This window comes from Diadema antillarum, unplaced genomic scaffold (assembly GCF_040938485.1).
Source record: "Diadema antillarum isolate AM-2024a unplaced genomic scaffold, OU_Dant_1.0 seq00000931_RagTag, whole genome shotgun sequence".
In the NCBI taxonomy this organism is placed as follows: Eukaryota; Metazoa; Echinodermata; class Echinoidea; order Diadematoida; family Diadematidae; genus Diadema; species Diadema antillarum.
This window is the reverse complement of record NW_027271782.1, coordinates 1,138,029-1,158,300: the sequence shown is the minus strand read 5'-3', so window position 1 is coordinate 1,158,300 and position 20,272 is coordinate 1,138,029. Positions and strand designations below refer to the sequence as shown.

Sequence of the window (20,272 nt, the reverse complement as noted above, 5' to 3'; positions counted from 1 at the left end):
CCCCCCCCCAGGAAAAAAAAAATAACAGCCTTCACATACATACATATCAGTGAAGGTCAAACATTTTAAGTTAAGTTGCCCATTAAGTTCAAGCTCCTGAGTGAGTGGATTTCATAATGAAATCTATTGTTCTTACTTTTTATAGATGATTAAGTTTGTTGTTGAATAGTTGATTGTGCAAAGGGCTCTTGTGTTGATTGGCAAAGTTATGGCTTTCAAGAGTTTTCAGACCTCACCAAGGTCCATGTATTGCATTAATTACCAACATGAACGTAAGTAGGTATGTGAGACCAGTGTGATACAATTTCTGTTAATAAAGAATAACATCAGAAATTGGATTGTGGACATATAGTCCTACCACTACATCTTCTAAACTGTCCTTACCGACATGTTGCATATTCTGTCTTTTTTTTTTCTCTCTCTTTTTTTGTGTGTGTGCATGTGTTTGTGTACAATTATGAAAGAAAAAGCATACTCAATATGCCTGTCCAGATCTTCTCAAGTATATAAGGCTTTATATAGACACACACACACAAGTCCAAAGGTCCAAAGTATTTTGGAGGTCAAACAAGAGACATGCCTATAGACGTGTGATTTTAAATGGTGTGCCATGTGCTTATGATGGAAGGTATATAGGATGGTACTTTTAAAAGAACAAGATGTGCATAACATTTAACTGGTATGGTAGTGCAAGAAGGCATTATGGTAACTGGTTCTCTGTTTTGGCCAGCCCATATAGCTGTCCCTTTGTAAAGGATAAATTATGTCATGTTCTTGGTTTGAATGAAAAAGGACTGAGGGTAATTGTAATGGAAACAAAAGTTACATATTTGTATTAATGTGAAAATGCAAATTAAGGACACATCAGATATGTAATCAAAGGTGATAGGTCAAAGTCGTAGGTCAAATCTTGCCATTCAAAAGGCAGCAATTCAAGGTAAACTTCATGAAAATTGGTCACGCAGATACACTGAATGCACGATGCAAGTTTGGCTCTTCCTTTCAGGGGCAGGTTGATCTGTATTGAAAAGCAGGTCAGGGCAAGATATTCTTAAGATGCTGCAATTTGTACAATATTTGACTAAACTTTGTCAATTTTTGAATTATTGAATCAGCATGACTGATTTAGTGTATACATTCAGGATGAAATTGGTGACTACTAGGGAAAGAATTGTTAAAAACTATTTCAACACCCATCTTTTGAAACTATTTCAACACCTATCTTTTGATTTTTACAATGGAAATGATTCATTATTTAAACTATATTTTATGGGAAAATGTCATTTCATTATGTTGTGCTCAGTTCAGTGTTAAAATATCAGAGATGATAATGTCAGTGGTAAAAAGTTGTTTTTTTAGGTAAATATGATAGAGACAAGAAGTCATAGGAAATGGAATATGAATACCTGTCGATACTCTGCATTCAAATATAACTACCAATTAGCTGTATAGCGAGGTGCCCGCACCTCGTCAGGGGCCCGAATACCGTCACCCCACTTAAAATTGTTTTGAGCGCACTAAACAAAAATGTATGCCCGGGACTGTGTTCTGTACGCTTGAAACTTGGCAGGGCTACCACAACTAAGCAAATTGTGGTGAAAACCGAACAGTTTTTCGCGAAAATCTGAAATTTTCATAGGGCTATAGGAATACGTGTTATAAGTCACCCGCACGCATCTTTTACGTGTATGTCTATGGCAACATCACTGTCACCCGCACACGTCTTTTACGTGCTAAGTCTATGGGAGAGCGGGTGACGAGTTGCGGGCCCCTTCCTTAGCGCGCAACTTTTTCGCATCGTTCGCGTTTGACGACGATAGCAGCAAATTTTCGTTATCGATCAGTGAACTTGTGATTCCATTGGAATTTTCAGCATTTTTCCTGTATGTGAGTTGGATTTCAAAGAATTTCAGTGGCGAAATGTGATTCAAATATGGGCAAACATTAACTATGACGAGGTGCGGGTCTCCCGAGTATACTAAAGATTTCATTTGCACTGAGTCTGCTTCTATATACACCAACACTAATGTAGAGTGATATATTTCTTCTATGGGATGCCTTCCATACTTTTACTTGTGATCATTTTACCCGATACGATTGTTCCAGATAAAGAATATTTTGTTTGCCTTACTCTGAGTGGGCCATTTTTAGCAGATATGAAAAAAGAAAAGACAAATGTATCTCTTCTCAAATTGCATTGTCACTGCCAAACTTGCAATGGTCCTTTAAGTTCTTTGCCCTTTCCAAGTAAAAGTGCTCGGGGAAGTTGATGTTCGGAATTCACAAGTAGGTGAATTCCCACGTTGAAACTTTCACACCATTAAAAAAAGACAAAGGAGAGTTTCAGGAAGTCTCATTTCTGTCGAACTTATGACTTTAACATGAAAGCGTCACTTATGATTGTACGGTACTTTCTCAAACAATTTGTGCTGCCGTACGCTTTAACAAGGAATGCAAAATGAAACTCGAAAAATTTGATGGTTTACCAGCCATTGTTTTCCTGCGAGACTTTTCAGTTGACATTTGAATCATATGGTTGCCTCCTTTTCTTGTGATCTGTACTAAAATTTTGATAGAATTGCAGTCACGCTCAATGAACTAGCCAGCGGCTTATTTCATGTTAATGCTAATTGTAGTAATAATCCATTTTCAACCATTAGATCAAAAGCAGCCTGTCAGCTCTGAGATTCTCCTCAGACAAAATGTTAGTTACACCATTCTTAGACATATTAAACTGTGATTCGTGTATTCCAAAGGACGAATGTGTCTGTATTTCTCAGGAGCGTCACACTATAATCAAGTAAACATTTATAGATGGAGTGAAATGACACTAAGAGAACAGTGAAATCAAATGTAAGATTAGAAAGCTATAGAATTTCTAAGTTTTCAATGTTCAAGAAACTGTGTGGTAATCATTTGAAACTATGCAAACAAATCAAATGAAATGATGATCTCGTCACCTAAAACTCCTGTATTGGTTTACACAAACACAAATTCTAAAAATAAAATTTGCGGTCAATAACTGAGAAATTACCACTCCTGCTATCTTGAAGTTAAAGGGATCATATAGTTTTGGTTGAGACCTAATTTCAGGTTTCTAACTTTTTTTGATAAGATAATGAGAAACCTCTTATAAAATATGAAAGAGCATGTAATTCTATGAGGAATTCAACGTTTATTTGATGAAAATTGGTTTTGAAATGGCTGAGATATCCAAAAAAAAAAAGCGATTCTAATAAAGTGTGGGACCCACACTTTATTATGATCGCTTTGTTTTACTTTGTTACGATCGCTTTGTTTTACTTTGTTTTTGGATGTTTCAGTCATTCCAAACTCGGTTTTCATCAAATAAACTTTGGATTCCTCTTAAAATGGTTTATGCTCTGTACTATATCATAAGTGTTTTCTTGGTATCTCCCAAAAAGTTAAAAGCCCAATTCTCATCTCCACCAATACTGTACCATCCCTTTAATATGTCTTCCCAACTTAACCTCTTGAAAACTCTTATGATTTGAAGGAAGGAATACAATTTATTAATTTTGACATTATATCAAAAAGAACATTTGGTAAAATGTCAGCAGGCTGTAGGAAGACTCATGAGGTGATATAGCATCATCACTTCATCTAATCTGCATACAAAAATGTGACCAATATCTGTGTACTATAAAATGAAAACATGAAACCTTCAAAAGTTCATATCTTTCTCATACAATGTTAGTGAATGTCAGTACAGCATCCAACCATGATGCATTTTAATTTTACTCTATCAGGACAGCCAGCGTTTAATTTGAACATGTGGTACTTGACTGCAAGGCAGTTATGTTCATTGCAATTTCATGTTAGCTTTAAAGCTATACTTTCGGTTCTCACAGTCTCCCATCGAGGCTCTATTCCACTGATTGCCAAATATCGCATTTCAACTCTTGCTGTACCTGCAGTTTTGTGAAGATGATAATAATGCTAGTGATGAGAACAATGGCAATAATAGTGACAGTTATGGTTAATGATAATGATGAATGATCCTGAGGCTGCTAATGGCAGTATTGATCAGTTTGGTTGATTTGGCTGGTCTTCAGTATTGAATGAATTGACCTCCATTGTTAGCTTGGCTGGAGTGACGTCTGTTGTGACTGGACTGATCTTTGCGCTGTTGAGAATCTTAATTGTCACATACTGTTAAAGTGGAAATTTTTGAAATGGCAAAACTTATGCACATTTTAGTTGATGCATGACTGCAGTGATATGACTCAGATTCTGTTTTGATAGATTTTTTTTATTACTGCATTAAGCGAACGTGAAATTGTCTCAACACTCTTATTGTTATATATTTTTTTTAAATTAGTCTGTGGATCAAGGTATTGACAACATAGAAAAGTGTTCATTTTGTCAATTCTAAACTTTAAAGAATTTTAAGAACTCTGTTGCCAGATTATGCATTGTTTAGTTCTGTGGGGGTTTTTTTTCTTGTTTTTTACCCTAATGCCTCAGGACTTTATAATTTGATCAATAATGAAGAGGGTACAAGAATATTGACCAGCTAAACCATCTGCCTCATTTATCAGTGGTTGAGTTATTTGCAGTGGGACTTTGAATAGGATGGAGACAGGACAACAGCCATACCATGTTACATTGTCAGTAAGACCACAAAAACAGTAGAACATATGGTCAGTCAATTCCGTATTAACAGATATGACAGTTGTGCAGTCGGAGTAATCTCTTTACCCCACTCTTAACTAACCATTGATTGTTTAAAACAGTGAGGCTTGGACACAGTCACATTTTGGGTATTGATTCTGGTATTGATAGGTGCTTGGTTGTTGATGGGTGGACATTGATTAGGGAGCAGAGGGGAGGCCTTTTTTTTTCTTTTAAACAAGAGGGGGCAATAGAATGAAAGAAGGGAAGATTAGTGGGGTTTAGAGGATGGTGAGGTGTGTCGTATTGGCCGGCGTGTGCCATGAGGGCTAAGAGAAAGGGGTCAGAGAGGGTATATAAGGGGGTCAGGTCACTGCTGGAAACCATTCCTGGGTACAGGAAGGGCGGAAGCGAGCAAGAGGCCTTACGGAGAGGAGCAGCTGTGTGCGAAGAGGGGCTCGATTTTTTCGGTCAAGCCAACAAGCGGGGACAACTGTTTTGGGCCGTTCCCCGTGCTGTTTTCTCACTCTCCTGTTTCCCCCCTCTGCATTTCCTGTCCCTCCCTTAGCCTCTCCGCCTCCCCCGCTCTCTCGCTTTCTCCTGCTCCCTCGCCCTTGCACTGTTGGCCAGTGTATGTTGCCAACATTCGCAGATTTAGGCCAGGGTCATTTCGAGTGGGAGCCTCTCCCAGAGAAAACAACTGCAGCGGAGATCAGCGTAGATCCAGGGCTTTTCCTTGCCTGCGATCATCCTGGCAGAGGCACGCTAAGGAACTGGCATCAAGGACTGCCCTTAACTCACTCCCAGATAGGCACCCTGGGCATTTTTTTTTTTTTTTTTTTGTCCTCCCCGTGAGTTTTTATCAGCGTGCGCAAGATAAGTGGGCACCCAGAGTGCGGGTTAGGCACATGCCGTATCTCTCGTTATCTCTTTATTGCGACTTTATTGCTATACTTTGCAAGGAAGAACAAGAAAGACTTCGGTATTAGAACTGATTGGACTTTGCCTGTGTCAGTCGGAGGAAGCCTCTTGTCGGTGTAGGAGGTATGATGTCGTGGGGCGTGAGACCCTGCAGTATGTTGTTAACGATGGCCAGGAGGCGTCCACCAGACGGACACTCCCTCGTGGAGGTAAGTACTCCAGGGGTGTCTCCCCCCATTTACTGGCAGCATCCAGCTCTCTAATGACCCCATTTGTATGCACATGTATGCCCGTTATGTACAGATGCGGTCTAATTCATTCCAGCACTGTCCTGTCTCAATATCTCTTTCTTTTCGGTTCCCGTCTATCGGAGCAATTAGGGTTGCCACGAGTCTCAGAGAGCTAGACTCATTGAGGAATCCAGTCACGAGTTGTCGATCCCACGTTATTGACCTTCTTGCTAATGGCATTGCATAGACCACTACATGCATCCATTGCCATCTCGACCCCTCTTTCAGTCTTCTTGTGTGGACTAGCCATAAATTGTCTCAGCCTTGGTATAGAGCGATGAGCCATTTCCATACAAAACCATCTCACACAAATTAAAACGAATTCATTATGATGCAGAGTACTGCAGCATTTCTCCCGTTCCACGACATGCAATATTACAGAGTGACATTATTTTTGTTTTCACGAGAACAAACCTCCTACATATCATACCAGCCAGTTCAGTTTCATCGATGTAACGATCTGAACCATTAAACTTGGCTATTGGGTGGAAGCTTGGTAGTTTAGTGGTTATGACGCCTGTATGACAATCACAGGGTTGCTGTTTCAAATCCAACCCAATGCCCATGATTTTTATCGTGGCTACTTCGAAAACACTGAATAATTAGGACTTGTTACTTACATGTACGTCAATGAAGGGCAATTTGTCAATCAGTTGCAATGTAATCATCTATCAGAGGGATAATTTTTTTGTTTTTCAATCAGTGTAAAGTGGAACCCTTTGTCGCAAGGCTTCTCATCAAATTGTGGGTTTTATTCATTTGAGCTATATGATGGCTGATGTGCAAACATGTCAGTAATTGCATTAGCCATGCCTGATGTGCAAATTATCTTTATTTCTCATTATCAATGCCATCAGAGAATACCACCAATGAATTCTTTGTGTTCAATAGATTTAGGAATCAATATCAGTCAAAACAGAATGTTATAATTCATAATTGCCAATTAGAGATCACCGCGATGTGGAAACATGGCATGAGATGTGAAAATGAGTAGGACACCGTCTGCGCTGTAATTCATATCAGTTGTTGCTTTTTGTGTCATCTTTGTCTCTGTAAAAATGAGGAAATGGAAGGCTCAAGAGAGGCATAAGGAAGGCAGATACAACGGAAAGAGTCTTGGTAGCATTATGACTTTGTTATTTATCCAAGACCTGTGAACGGACAAGGAAATGGAGCCTGGAAATGGTGTAGGTGTTGAGAAGGATAGCAAGATTGTCAAGTTGTTTTCGTACTCGGGATAAAGTGGTGGAAAAAGAAGTGCCTTAGCTGTTTCGATGTATGTATAATTCTGTACAGGAAAGCTTGTACAGCTCCCCTGATATCAGAGACATTCGTTGCTGCTCCATCAAATGCTGTCACATTAGATTCTATGAGAGCTCTTGGCTGATGCGCAGCTAGGAACAGCTAAAAATATTCACAAAAATCGATGGGCAAACCTGTAATGGATACTGTAAAGCAAGATATTGTCGCGGCATGAAATTTTCACGAATTGGAGCCGACGGCCTTTTTCATGGCATGAAATTTTTGCAAATTGCTACTGGCATTCAATGCATGTTGCATGAAATGAGAACTTTTGCGTGCATTTTAATTTTGTGAATCTTGGCTCCTGCAAAATTTGCAAAATGAAGAAGCACATGAGCATCACAAAATTGAAATGCACTCAAGCATTACTGGTTTTACAGTTTTACATTTGTCTGCAAGCCTGTCAGTAGGCCTATAGGCACTGACAGAGTTATTTTTGTCGTGGGTTTTTTGTGTTTCGTAGTGAAATCACAGAAAGGGGATAATGATGACCGTATAGGCAGTATTGCCAGCCTATTATTTCACCAACCAAGTCTTGATCAATTGCAGATGAGGTAAGGGCCTTCACACTACTCCAGTAAATAGTTGCGTTCATGTAGTTAAATTTATCTTGCAAATGTGGCAATGGTAGAAGTAACACTGCTTCTACAATAACTATGGCATAAGAACTTGAAAGTTAGCATTTACTAATTCACCAACTTTGGTAAAGGTTTTTTTTTGCTAGCTGTGCTTGGTGTGTTGTTCGCTGTTAACCCTCAAAACTTTTCGCATTCATTTCATTCATCATTCACACACAAAGAAATCCACTGATTTCTTGGTAGTCCCTTTCCAAAGCAGGAACACCTGATAGACCCTGACCCACTATGACACCAGAATAACTTCCCCATTGCTCCACATCTGACTCCCCATTGATCCACCATTTTTCTTGATCCCCTTTTTCCCACGTTGCAGGACCATCCTGTGCATTCGAGTCGACCCCAACATCACCCTCGAAGATTTCCTGCTCGACATGAGGAACATCTGCAACTTCCCAGAGCACAAACACTTCACAGTCAAATGGCTCGATGAAGAAGGTAAAGACTTACGCATTGATTTTTGTTTTTTCCTTTAATTAAATGTCCCTTTTATATGTGTTGGAAGTATTCTCTGACACAAACCTCTAGAAAAAAGGGGGTGTGTCAGTCATAAGAAGTGCAAACTCTTCACGTGTGAGCTGTGTATCTTTATCAGAGCAAGCATGAAAAGAGTAGTCCAGCATTTTCGAGCATGAAGCAAATTTGCCATTTTTTAGCTGGACTTTGATATAGAATATATCACTTCATGAAGAATCACTGTTCTCTATCCAGGATTGCATTTGGGAGCGTACAAAATGCTACCTTTTTACATAACCTTGAATTAGACAGGCAGTGTTGTCATTGAACAGGATCTTGACGCGACCTATTTCTACCCTGTCAGAGGCGAATACGCTACACACCATTTCCAATCTTGTGGCTGCGATGCATGGGTTATGTAGCCATGCATATTGAAATTTGGATCTCCTCCACCACCCCCTGCCCCCAGTCCTCATTTCCAAACCCAACTGAAAAGTTGCAAGACCCCTGTATACCCACTATGGAGCCCCTCACCCTCTTCTCATTTGTGTTGGGATTTAGCATACTAATCTCCGCTGACCTTTCGGTAAAATGTGAGTTAATCAAAAAGGAGGAAGTACCTCATTCCCTCTACCCTATTTCTATGCCCCTCCCCCATCTTGTCATTCTCGCATGGGTGTGTTCACACTCCTCGCCAGTTCTACGCGACACCGAACCCAAATATGTCCAATCAAACATCAATTTTACGAAAAGCTCCTTTAAGTGTTTTCATGGAATGAGGGTTTCTGTTGGATGAGGGTTTGGGTTTTTGTGTTGTTTTCTTTTTCTTTTTCTTTTTCTTTTGAAGAATTGAATAGCTTATAAGATTGTTTGTTTGTTTGTTTCAACAAGAACATCTAGCAATAGTTTTGCAACAATTTGCAGTCATTTTGAAGTGTAGCCAAGAGCGTCCACACCCATTGGAAATTAAAATCAGGGTAGCATTATATATTAGAAACTTGAAGCATTGGAGATTACTTCCTTCTCTGTTGTCTCGTAAAACTTAAAGTGGGCATAATTCCTGGTCGCATATATGTCTACTCTAGCTGCTCAGCTCCAGTAATTATCCCTGTATGGAGGCTTGGTCTTCATGATCATGCACTCTCTCTACTACGTTTATTAGTGCAATTGAAAGTTCATGGGATAGACAGTAGCCATTAAAGCATATGAATGCCCTTGTGCATCTACAAGCCTACCTGCACAGGTAAGTGCTTTATATGGGGTACAGTCACTGTGTCTTTTATTGCCGCAAATTTCCTGAGTCAACTGATATTTCTGCAACTAACAACTTGCAAAAATATTGCCTCCTGCAACACAAATGCGATGTTTAATCGTCTCAGATTTAAAAATCACTAAGTTTTCTTCTGAAAAGGAATGATACTCATTTTTCATGCCACCACTGTGGTTCTCAATTATGAATTAAATAGTTTGTGCCACAAGTTTCAGTTCATGAAATCTTAAACTTGTGAAATATATTCTTATGCAGCGCTCATTGTACACTCATCTGTTGACTTATTTGACACATGTGATATAGGCCTTCATCAAATTTTGGATCTTGTTCAGTGGAATTGCTGGCTAAACAGAAGATGTAACTCTCAGCTGTTCTGCAGATGTTAAATAATTAATAAAGGCATCATGTTGGGTAGCTGCAATCAAATATTGAGCTTGCATTCTTGCCCTTTAAACTACATAAATTTCGAGTAAGCATTGAACTTTGCGATTCACAGTGGAATGTTGTGATCAATCTTTAAGTTAAGCACAGTGCATCCTGTGATATGGAGGCAGAAATGCATGATTCCTTTGAAAACAGAATAAAACAAAACAAAACTTGAATTGTTGTACGCATGCATGTTTACGTTGTTCTGCGTGTGTCTAGCAGACAATGTCCTATTCAGCACACCCTGAATGGGTCAATGCATGCCTATTCTTTTCACAGGAAATAACCAGTTCCATGTGAGAAGTTAGTTGACCCTGATTGTCCCATGAAACAACTCGCTGAACAAGGCTGCATGAGTTTGCCACTCCCACAGGCCAGGAGCAGAATGTAGTCTTAATTTTTTGTTCCTCCAGACCTATTAATTGTTCAAGTTTTCAAAGACCAAATTCTGCCCATACATTGTTTGTACATTTGGGTCAGTTCAAGAAACCCTTAGTAGTTCATCAATCAATATCAAGTGTCCAAAGTGATTTGGCTTTTCTCTTCTTTTGTTTGTTTGTTTGTCATTTTGATTTATTTCAATCAAACTTTTTTGAGAAACAGAAAAGATAGAATACAGTATTTCAAGATTTTTTTTTTTAGATTAGAAAACTAGAATCGCTCCTGATACTTTTGGATATCCCTGCAAATACTCCCCCCTCCCCCCCCCCCCTCCCCCCATCAAATAAGTTCAGTAACCTGATGTTACTTTTGTTCATCAAGACTGAAGTCTCATAGGATAATTAATCTTAATGATTAAAGTCTAAAATTGAACCACACTGAACCATTCCGAGGGGGCAAGGTTCACTACTGATATCTGCAGTATAGAACTGTGCAGTATCAAATAAGAATCTCTGGTCTTATCGCTTGACCGATAGGCCACATTTCATGCACGTTTTGTTGCAAAGAGAGGCGAAAGAATGTGTATGGACTTTGTAGGGAATAACTTACCAATTATTTAGCCTTCTGATAAGCCCAGGTTACCCTCAAACTAGTCGCTTGGACTCACTGCATCTGAGCTATGAAACAGGAATGGGTAGGGTGGATGTTGGAGATGTAACCAAGTTTGGCATAGATTGCAAGGGGGGGGGGGTAATTTGTAAAGACAACACAATTCTCAAGGCATTTGAGAGTCGTGACATATGTGTAGAGGTGATTATGAAGATTAAAACCTTCAGCTATTAAAGATTAATTAGTGTCTGAAACTTTGGTGGTATGGTATCATTCTTGATATCCAATCGTGAAGTGGTGTATACTGTTAAGACCTTATCGTGTTCAACATCAATCTTCGTCATTCTGGGAATGTTGGCTGGTACTAGTAGTTTAAAGACTTTGCCTGAAACATGAGTTTGCATACTTCCCCACAAATTTGTGATAGGTTTTTTCTTATGATAGCTAGAGTACCATGCATTTTTTTTTTTCAACTTTCCCGGCATCATTTGTAACCCATTGGGTAGACATGTTTTGTAGAAATATAGAATCAGTTTCTGTCCAGTTGTTGTTGTTGTTTCCAGTTGATTCATTTTCAGAGAATACATGCAGTATAGGTTGAAATGGAAGCAAAGGTGATAATGGTACTGCTTCATTCACCTCCAGAATTTGTGCTCAGAATGTAAAATGTGTAGTAACGTAGTATTAATTTCAGATTTTGCTTTGGTTCACGATATTGCCAACAGTTAAGAGTAGTAGATGAATTTTTGACTCAGTTATAAAGATTATCTGCCTTGTTTTGCAGCGCTCATACTTGCAGGGGTGTGAAATTTTCAGACATTGTGCGGTATAAATCTACAGTGGTCGGAATGCACATCCTATTTATCCCATTGTTGGATGTCCCATACTGTCTGTAGATTTCATTCGAATGCAAACCACAAAGTTTGTATTCTTGATGGCATACCAGTAAACCAGCCATCGATTCAATGACCATATTGTAGGCAGGAAACTTCATCAGAATTTTGTTTGATTTTGATTTTTGTGTAATTTCTGCCTTGAGTGGGAGTTTTCTTTCAAGGCCTATACACACAATAGCAATATTTGCCACTGTGGCTTTTTATATGCATAATGCGTACATTCTGGAGGTTTTTTTTGAGGGGGAAAAAAAGTTTCCGAAAGGGTTATACAGTGGCAAAATGATCCTTATTTTCAGTGTTTGTCAGCAATAGTGTGTTAATGTACAATGTAATACATACAAGGACACAGGGGAACTGATTCATTGCCTGTTTAGGAAGTCTTCAGGATTGCAACTGTATGTCAAAAGTGTTACTTTTAATTGATTAATTCTTTATCTGCAAATATCCGATAAATTAAAAGTTTTCATGCAGGATTGTTTTTTTTTTTTCCATTCTTTAATACATGATGTACACATGTGCATGGTAGAACTTTTTCAATTAATAAGTAAATGAGCATATTAATTGTGCTTCATAGTGAGTAATCTTTTACAAATGTTCAATAGCAATTGTTTTAGCATTAAGTGTTTTGTTATTTTGAGAATACATGTAGTGTGAAGTACAATGCTGATTCTCTTTTCATTTAATGAATCAACAAAGAGATCAGTTGTATGTTTCACATCCTCAAAACCATTACATTGAAATTCCACTGACATAATGTACCATGTGTCGCTGGTATTAATGGCAGAATTGAATTAGATATTAGATTTGACGTATCTTGCCGTATTGACGTCATTTGCCTATCACAATAATTGTCAACCATCACACTCAACAATTTTAGCATTTTTGTGTCAATTCTGTGATATGAAAATGATTTCAGCCAGCAATGATGTTATGGAATGCGATAATAAGCTAATCCATACTTTGATGATTTTAAAAAGTGATGTGATTATCGTTTTTATCCTTCCCCAGGTGATCCCTGTACCATATCTTCACAGGAAGAACTAGAAGAGGCCATCAGACTCTATGAAATCAACAAGGACTCCAACATCAACATCCATGGTAAGAGTCATTGGCAGGGTTTTTCACAGGTAGTGTTATGTGCACCGTCCCCGTTTCAGTTCTAGGGACATCTTGATTCTACTTGAGAAGTTTATCTCATGATTCAGTCTGGTTCCCCTTCCTTGTTGATGTGTGTGAGTTGGGGAGGGGGGGGGGGTTCTTCTCTGGATACATTTTCTTCTTCCTTTCCCTCATATCTTATTCTGTGCCATCTTTGTTTTTGAGGGGTCTTTTGTCCGCATTTTCTTTTATAGAATGCACAATGTGCATCTTAAGTACATGTAGCCTTTTGTATAGCCTGTAGTGCTTGTATTGATAGTTGTGACAGGGGATTGAAATGTTCACGTTGTCAGAGGCTTGCATCTTTCAAGTATTTCTTCCGTCAAACAAAACATATCACTCTTTGTATGGTTTGTGTGTATATGTGTGTGAATGTGTGTGCATGAATGGTGTCTGTATGTGTCTGTGTGTGTGTGTGTGTGTGTTTGTGTGTGTGTGTGTTGTAGCGTGCCTTTGCTCTCCAACTATGTATTCCTCTGTCTTCTGGTCTTCATTTTCCAAGTCCTCCCGGTTGCATCTCCCATTTCTCCACTCCGTGTGTGTGTATACACTTCGGAAGATGAATGTATATTTCTGACGTTAGCTCATGAATCAAATATCCACTCCATTGCACAAGGGGCCTCGAACGAAAGAAAGAAAGAAAAATGAATGCGAGGCGGGTGCCAGGCATGGCGTGGTGGTGAAACGCAACGTGCCCGTTGGAAAGCGCACCAGCTGTCTGCGTGGATCACGAGGCAGCTTCTATCTCCTGACACTTCCTAAATGGCATGCCATTGCTCTGCATGCCGTGATGGTGCCTTTCTCACGTATCCAAGACATTAAAAGGACAAAATGAGGTTTGAGCTGAGCTAAATCTATGGTATGGGCTCAATGAATCCATTTTTCTTTGAATACATAGTCTCTGCTGATAAAGGGCAGTTTAGTCCACGGACATTTTTCTGATGTGTTTATGACATTCTCTGGGTAGCCTGTGCCACCTTTTTAGACAAATAAATGTCAATGCCCTCCAAATTCAGTATCCAATATGACTGTCCCCCGTCTAAATACGGTAAAAACAGAAACAATTTGCAGCAGGAAACTTTTGTAAATTGGAGCAGACGGCCCTTTTTTGCGGCATGAAACCTTTTCAAATCATCACTGGCATTTAGTGCATTGTATAGACAAACGATTTTGCATGTAATTTACTTTTGCGAATCTTGGCTCCTTGCGGAATTTGCGAAAGTTTCATGCATGCAAAATATTTCTGGTTTTACAGTACAGTGCTTACCATTGCTGTCCAAACTGTGAATGTAGTGCTTGGTAGGCTGGCCACCCACATTTGAAATGAATTCAAATGCATTGCAATGTGTATGTTAAAATGAAAACAGGCACAAAATCTTTTAAATATTATCATCGCACATGGAAACTTTGATTTCCTCAAACCCATAGAATGGAAGAAATTGGACATGATGGAGGAGTACTTTAAAGGTCCTGTTTACCTCTGGGAACAGTGATTTTAAAAATTTTCAAGATATCACATTTGATGCATAGTAGGTCAGTTGTATCACAAAACATCCTACCATATGAAATTTTCGCAATAAAGCCTAAAATATAAGGAGATATCAGTATTTTTCTCATCAAACCATAATTGTGGACGGTTTAGTCTGGCAACATTTTTATCATAACTATTGTTCATATTTTGTCTATTTAACATTACTTAACATTGATTATATGGATTCAAATTTTTACAGTGGTTGTTTCTATCCCAAACTCACATTTTGAAACTATTTTAAAGCGCTAATGCTGGGTTTTTGTTTCATCTGCAAATGGTAAATTATGCCTTTAATCACTGTGATAGCTGTGTATGTGTTCTAGAGAGAAAGCTTCAATAAAAAGATGGTTTTTTAGCGCTCCATGCTTGGATTGGCATGGAATGCAAAATATGTTGAGTCAGTCAAAATATCAACAATCGAGCAAACATTTCTGAATGGCATTTCCCATTTGTCAGCCCCCTTCAGAATTTGCATAGCGATACAGATACTGAACACATTTATGTTTGCATTATTTCAGGAAGGCGTGGGATTATTACATTGATGTGGCATTTATTTCTCCATTTGCTTCATCTGAATTGCACTTCCAGAGATAGACACTTATAAATTGTACTTCCAGAGATAGACACTTATGGTTTTGTACCGATGTGAGTTGTACATTAATTTATTGCACTTCAGAAGATGGTCACGCTTTGTCAAAACACCACCTGCGCAAGAGTTGGTTTTGATGGACACCGGTCTCTGAAGATGCACACATGGGCAATGAGATGGATTGCAAAGTAAACATGATGTATTTTTGGAGTGAGCCTCTAGTTTGTAGCCTTCCCTCAGCAACGAAATTCTATCCTTGGGAGTACAGTGTACTTTGCCGGTGCCTACTGCTAATGTGGTGAATAAATTTCTGCCCTGTTTTGATGTCGAAGCACTCCATCACACCTTGATATTTGTCATCTTTCCTCCAGCTAACCCCTTCCTCTGCCCCCCCCCCCCCCCCCCAGAAAAAAAAGAGGAAACAGAAAAATTCCCTCACTCTAATGGCCATCATAAACTCACTTTCTGCATATTTCACAGCATACTGAGCTCGCATATCATACATACCTATCGGCCAGCCGCTGCTGGTTGTGCGCTGTAGAGCACGGTGCCATGGACGTGCAGGGAATACATGTTACCAAGTAGCCTTAAAGGCATCCATCAGATTTTGCAGCATGACCCCCAAAAAGGGGGAAAAACATCAAACAACAAAGAGACAAGCAAAACACGGGGGTTTAACTGTTTAATGTGTGATATTGTATGAAAAGCTTTGAAAATACTACTGATGCATGCTTTATCTGTAGACCCTCAGGGTAATTCTTGACACATGCATGTAGATAAAGAATATTCAAAAGTGAAAAGAAAGCTTACAGTTGTTGCTGTAAAATGCATGATTTAGACTTTTTCTAACTGTATATTTGTATAAATTATCATCTTTTGATATATAGCCTACTGCGGGAATAGCAGTCACACTGTACACTAGCCAGTTTGGCAGATGGTCAATTACAGTTGTATCCCTTCCTTAAATTTCTCCTGTAGGATAGTGTCCTTTTGCCTACATGTATGTTGCTTACTTCCCACATAAAATAAGTGAATTTCCAATGTTTATGGTTATGAATAATGGGTATGAATGTCAGGTAGTAGGTAACAGTCCTCTGACAAATTATTTTTTTTTGGGGGGGGGAAGGAAAATGTTTCTGCGATCATCTGGCAAAGAACAACTGTAAAGAGAGGGCTGATGTAAGATGACGACAGGAATGATATTAGAAGACTAACGCGCTGAAGGAAAGAAAGAAAGGAAAACTGAAATAGGAGGAAAATATTAACTGAACAGGATTTCCTTGGGCAAATACACTCAAGGAGAGATTTCCACCTTGTAATCCGAGATCCCACAGCTTTGGCAGCGTGGCTTCATACATACATGAATTCATGACTGGCATGGGGCGTTTTAGGCTACCACAAGGTTTTTTAAAGTGTGTATTTCACTGATGAAGGCAGCCACGTGGGGACTTTAAGAGGGGTAAGGGGCTGGAAATTAGAAGTGCAAGAAGAAGAGACAGAAATGTAATCATAAATCCAATTCCAGTGACAACCAATCAAGCGAGGCCCCCCAATATCCGCTGGATATTGGCTACGTAGGTTGACTGAGCAAGTGTGCATTCATCTATGTACAGCCAGCTATGACTTCATTTTATAACTAGTCTTGGTTTCAGACAGACATTTATATGTATTTTTAAAGCAATTATTGTAAGATTGGATGTGGGTATTAAGAACCCAGAGATGACATGTATTGAAAGCATAGCACAGGAGTAGAAGCCCTCAGAATGAGTTAGTCGTTGTCAAGGTCTCCATTAATTTGATGCACATCAGGAGATGATGGACTGATTTTTCATTCGCCGCAGCTTCATGTCGTATTCTCTTTCTACATTCATGTCATGGCTGTCTTCAGAACCACGATACATGCCTGCATCAAAACCGATTTTAGCAAAGCAAACCATCACTTCAGCGAGTTGCTCCCTTTTGGATATTTTTGCAAGGGTTCGCGGTCTTCTCTAGTTTGGCCATACTCTACACCTGTGTGAAATGACTGTTTTAGTCGTTGATTTTTGTGAGAATTACACCTCCCCTCTAGCTTCTGTGTCTTCTCTCTCTTTCCATATCTCCTCGTCATGCCAACTTAACATGCTTTGAATGACACGTGGGTCGAGATGAGTCGAGAGAGATAGAGTGGAGGGTAGAGAGTAGAGTGCGTGTCAAAGAGTTAGCCTCGACACCATGCACCCTCTAGATGAATACGCTCTGCTGAAGTGTCAGAACCGAGTTTGCAGATGGGGGAAAATATGGTGGGCTTTGCTTGCTCTTCACGTGGAGTGTTCGGCATTCATTACCGGCACAAGAGGCAACCAGTGTAGCCGATGATGGCATGACAGTCTAAACAATATGCATGGAATGCACCCTGTTGTTAAATGAAATCAAGGGCAGAATATTAGCCACACTATCGTAGCTTCACTAATAGTATTAGCAAGGGATTCTTTTATAGTCTGAGAATTTCTTTGTGTTCAATATTCTTTAAAGGACAAGTTCACCTTCACAGACATGTGGGTTGAGCGAATGCAGCAATATTAGTAGAACACATCAGTGAGAATTTGAGGAAAATCGGACAATCCGTTCAAAAGTTATGAATTTTTGAAGTTTCTGCTCAGTCACGGCTGGATGAGAAGACTACTATAGCTTGTGATGTCATATGAGTACAACTATATAAAGAAAGTATAAAGAAAATTCAAGATATTCTCACTTTTCTCACATAATAAAAGAACAATCGACTTTTCTCTTTCAGAAGTCAGGGGGAATAATATTACCCCTAACATAAGTCAGTAACAAGTTGAGGGAATGTGAACTTTATTCAAAAAGTAAAGTTTTGTGAAATTCTCTTTTTATTTTCCTTATATCGTTGTACGCATGTGACATCATACACTGTAGTAGTCTTCTCCTCCAGCAGTGATTGCACAAATATTTAAAAAATTCATAACTTTTGAACGGATTGTCGGATTTTCCCCAAACTTTCACTGATGTGTTCTACTAATATTGTTGCCTTCACTCAATCCACATGTATATGAAGGTGAACTTGTCCTTTAAGAACTTGGGATTTAAGGTCATCCTGCTTACGTGGTTGCAGAATCATATCATTCTATATGTCCCATATCTCTTGAAAAGACATATATTTGATGTTTTGAAGGATGTGCTTTTTGGCTAATGAGGTCTGAAAACCACAACTAAACCTCGCCCCTACAGCACTGCTGACTGCTTTTTCGATAACACAATTCCCTGGGTCTGCCCATGCTTGCTAAGGTGTGTGAGTCCACAGTCGCCCCAGTACTAGTGTGCTGGCGTTGAGTGCATAGTGGGTGCCCTTATGTGTGCGCATGTGTGTTATGTGACTGTGCAGCTGGGTGCGTGTGTGAGGAATGCCTTGCTTGTGCATGCCCCAAGTGCCTGTGGACTGCCAAATAGCAGAGTACACTATGCGCTGACACATGGGGCTACAGACACCAGGTCGTAACCACCTCCTTCCAAAGACTCCCTTCGTCGAGGCATCTATCGTGCGTGCTACCACTGCCGCCGCCAGCATGATCGAGCCCCCCTCCTCCCGCGGACATCTTTTTTTCCAGGGTTTAGCGAGATCGGGACCGGGATGCGGAGTAGTCGGGCACCCCTGGCGTACGCCGATTAACCCATCTTCCATTTCGGTAAGGACCAGTAGAGAGCTCTGCACGGCAAGCCGAGCCCATTTGCCGAGAGATTTATAGCAGGTTACCATGAAATATAGCTGCTACTGCAAGAATGTGAGATGTGTGCATTAGCTTGCTTCACTCTGCATGCATTTATCTTCTTATGTTTAATCATTTTTTTATCTTCCTTCAGTGCAGTGTGAATGATGGCAGTGAAAGTGTATGTATGTCTCTGATACGTGACCCTGTGAGTTTATGCTACCATTAAGGGGCCCATCTGTGTAATAGTTGTGTATGAAGCTTACGTCTGTCGTATTCCCACAGCAAATAGCTCGGCCAACCTAGCATATCGTGCCTGAGTTATCTTATGGTAGGCTTTTTTTTTTTTTTTTTTTGCTTTGTGTGCCTGTGTTTGTATAAACTGGGAGTTTTATTTGTTCAAAAGCCTTGTAGCGATTGGAGAATGCAGAATTGTGATAAAAATAGGTGTGTTTTTTTTTCTCTCTTTCTCTCTATCTCTCCCTCTCTCTCTCCTATTCCCCCCCCCCCCCCCCAAGTAGCAGCATATTTTGCATAAAATGTACGGTCATCCAGGTGTGGTGTGTGATTCAGCAGGTTATGTAAGGAATTATAAGCAATCCCCTTAAATCCCTCCGCTCCCAAGTGTAGGGTTTATATGCTACACTGCATTGCTATTACATTGTACATACAAAATCAATACAGTCTGGTTTGAATGTTTGTTCTATAGATATATTATGTAGGAAAACTGTCAGATTTGTCTTAAAGGGTCTGTACAGTACTGGTTGAGGTGGGGATTCATGTTTTGAACATTCCTAAGTGAGATAATGAGAAACGTCTTATGAAATATGAAAGAGCATGTAATTCTAAGAAGGATTCAACGTTTATTTGATGAAAATTGGTTTTCAAATGGCTGAGATATGAAAAAAAAGTGATAATAATAAAAGGCAACAGGCCATGCTTTTTATTAGGATCTTTTTGTTTCATCTTGTTTTTGGATATCTCAGCCATTTCAAAACCGATTTTCATCAAATAAACTTTTGATACCCCTTAGAATTGCATGCTCATTGACATCTCATAGAATGGTTTCTGAATATCTCGCAAACGTTAAAAGCTAAATCCTCACCTCAACCAGAACTGTACACACCCTTTAATGCTCAGAGCATTTTATTAGGTGATCCGAGTATCCTCTCGGATCACCTTCTGTATCTGTACTGATTCTTTATTCTTCTTTCTTTGTTTCTTTCTTTATTTCTCCTCAAAAGTTGTGCAGAGGTTAGCTCAGAAAGTGCTATGCCTATCAAGTTCAAACTTATACCATGTATGTATCGTGTCCCAAAGACGACAGATCAAGTAAAATCATTGTGATCAGTTGACCGTGACGTCACTATGACGTCATTATATGAAAACACATTCTCAATCATATCTCATTAATGGGATGGAATTTTTAAATGAAATTTACGTCACATATATTTCAAGTCAAGCGA

General features: G+C 39.4%; 1 protein-coding gene across 4 annotated transcripts in view; it reads left to right on the top strand.

Moving 5' to 3' along the window:
• LOC139741454 (protein kinase C iota type-like) overlaps window positions 1-20,272 on the top strand; it is a 127,868-nt gene that overhangs the window by 62,549 nt on the left and 45,047 nt on the right. For all 4 annotated transcript variants that reach the window (XM_071652040.1, XM_071652036.1, XM_071652038.1 and 1 more), the window contains exons 3-4: window positions 8,100-8,221; window positions 12,830-12,919. In XM_071652040.1, coding sequence (XP_071508141.1) covers window positions 8,100-8,221; window positions 12,830-12,919 — 212 coding nt within the window. The remainder of the gene's footprint in view (window positions 1-8,099; window positions 8,222-12,829; window positions 12,920-20,272) is intronic.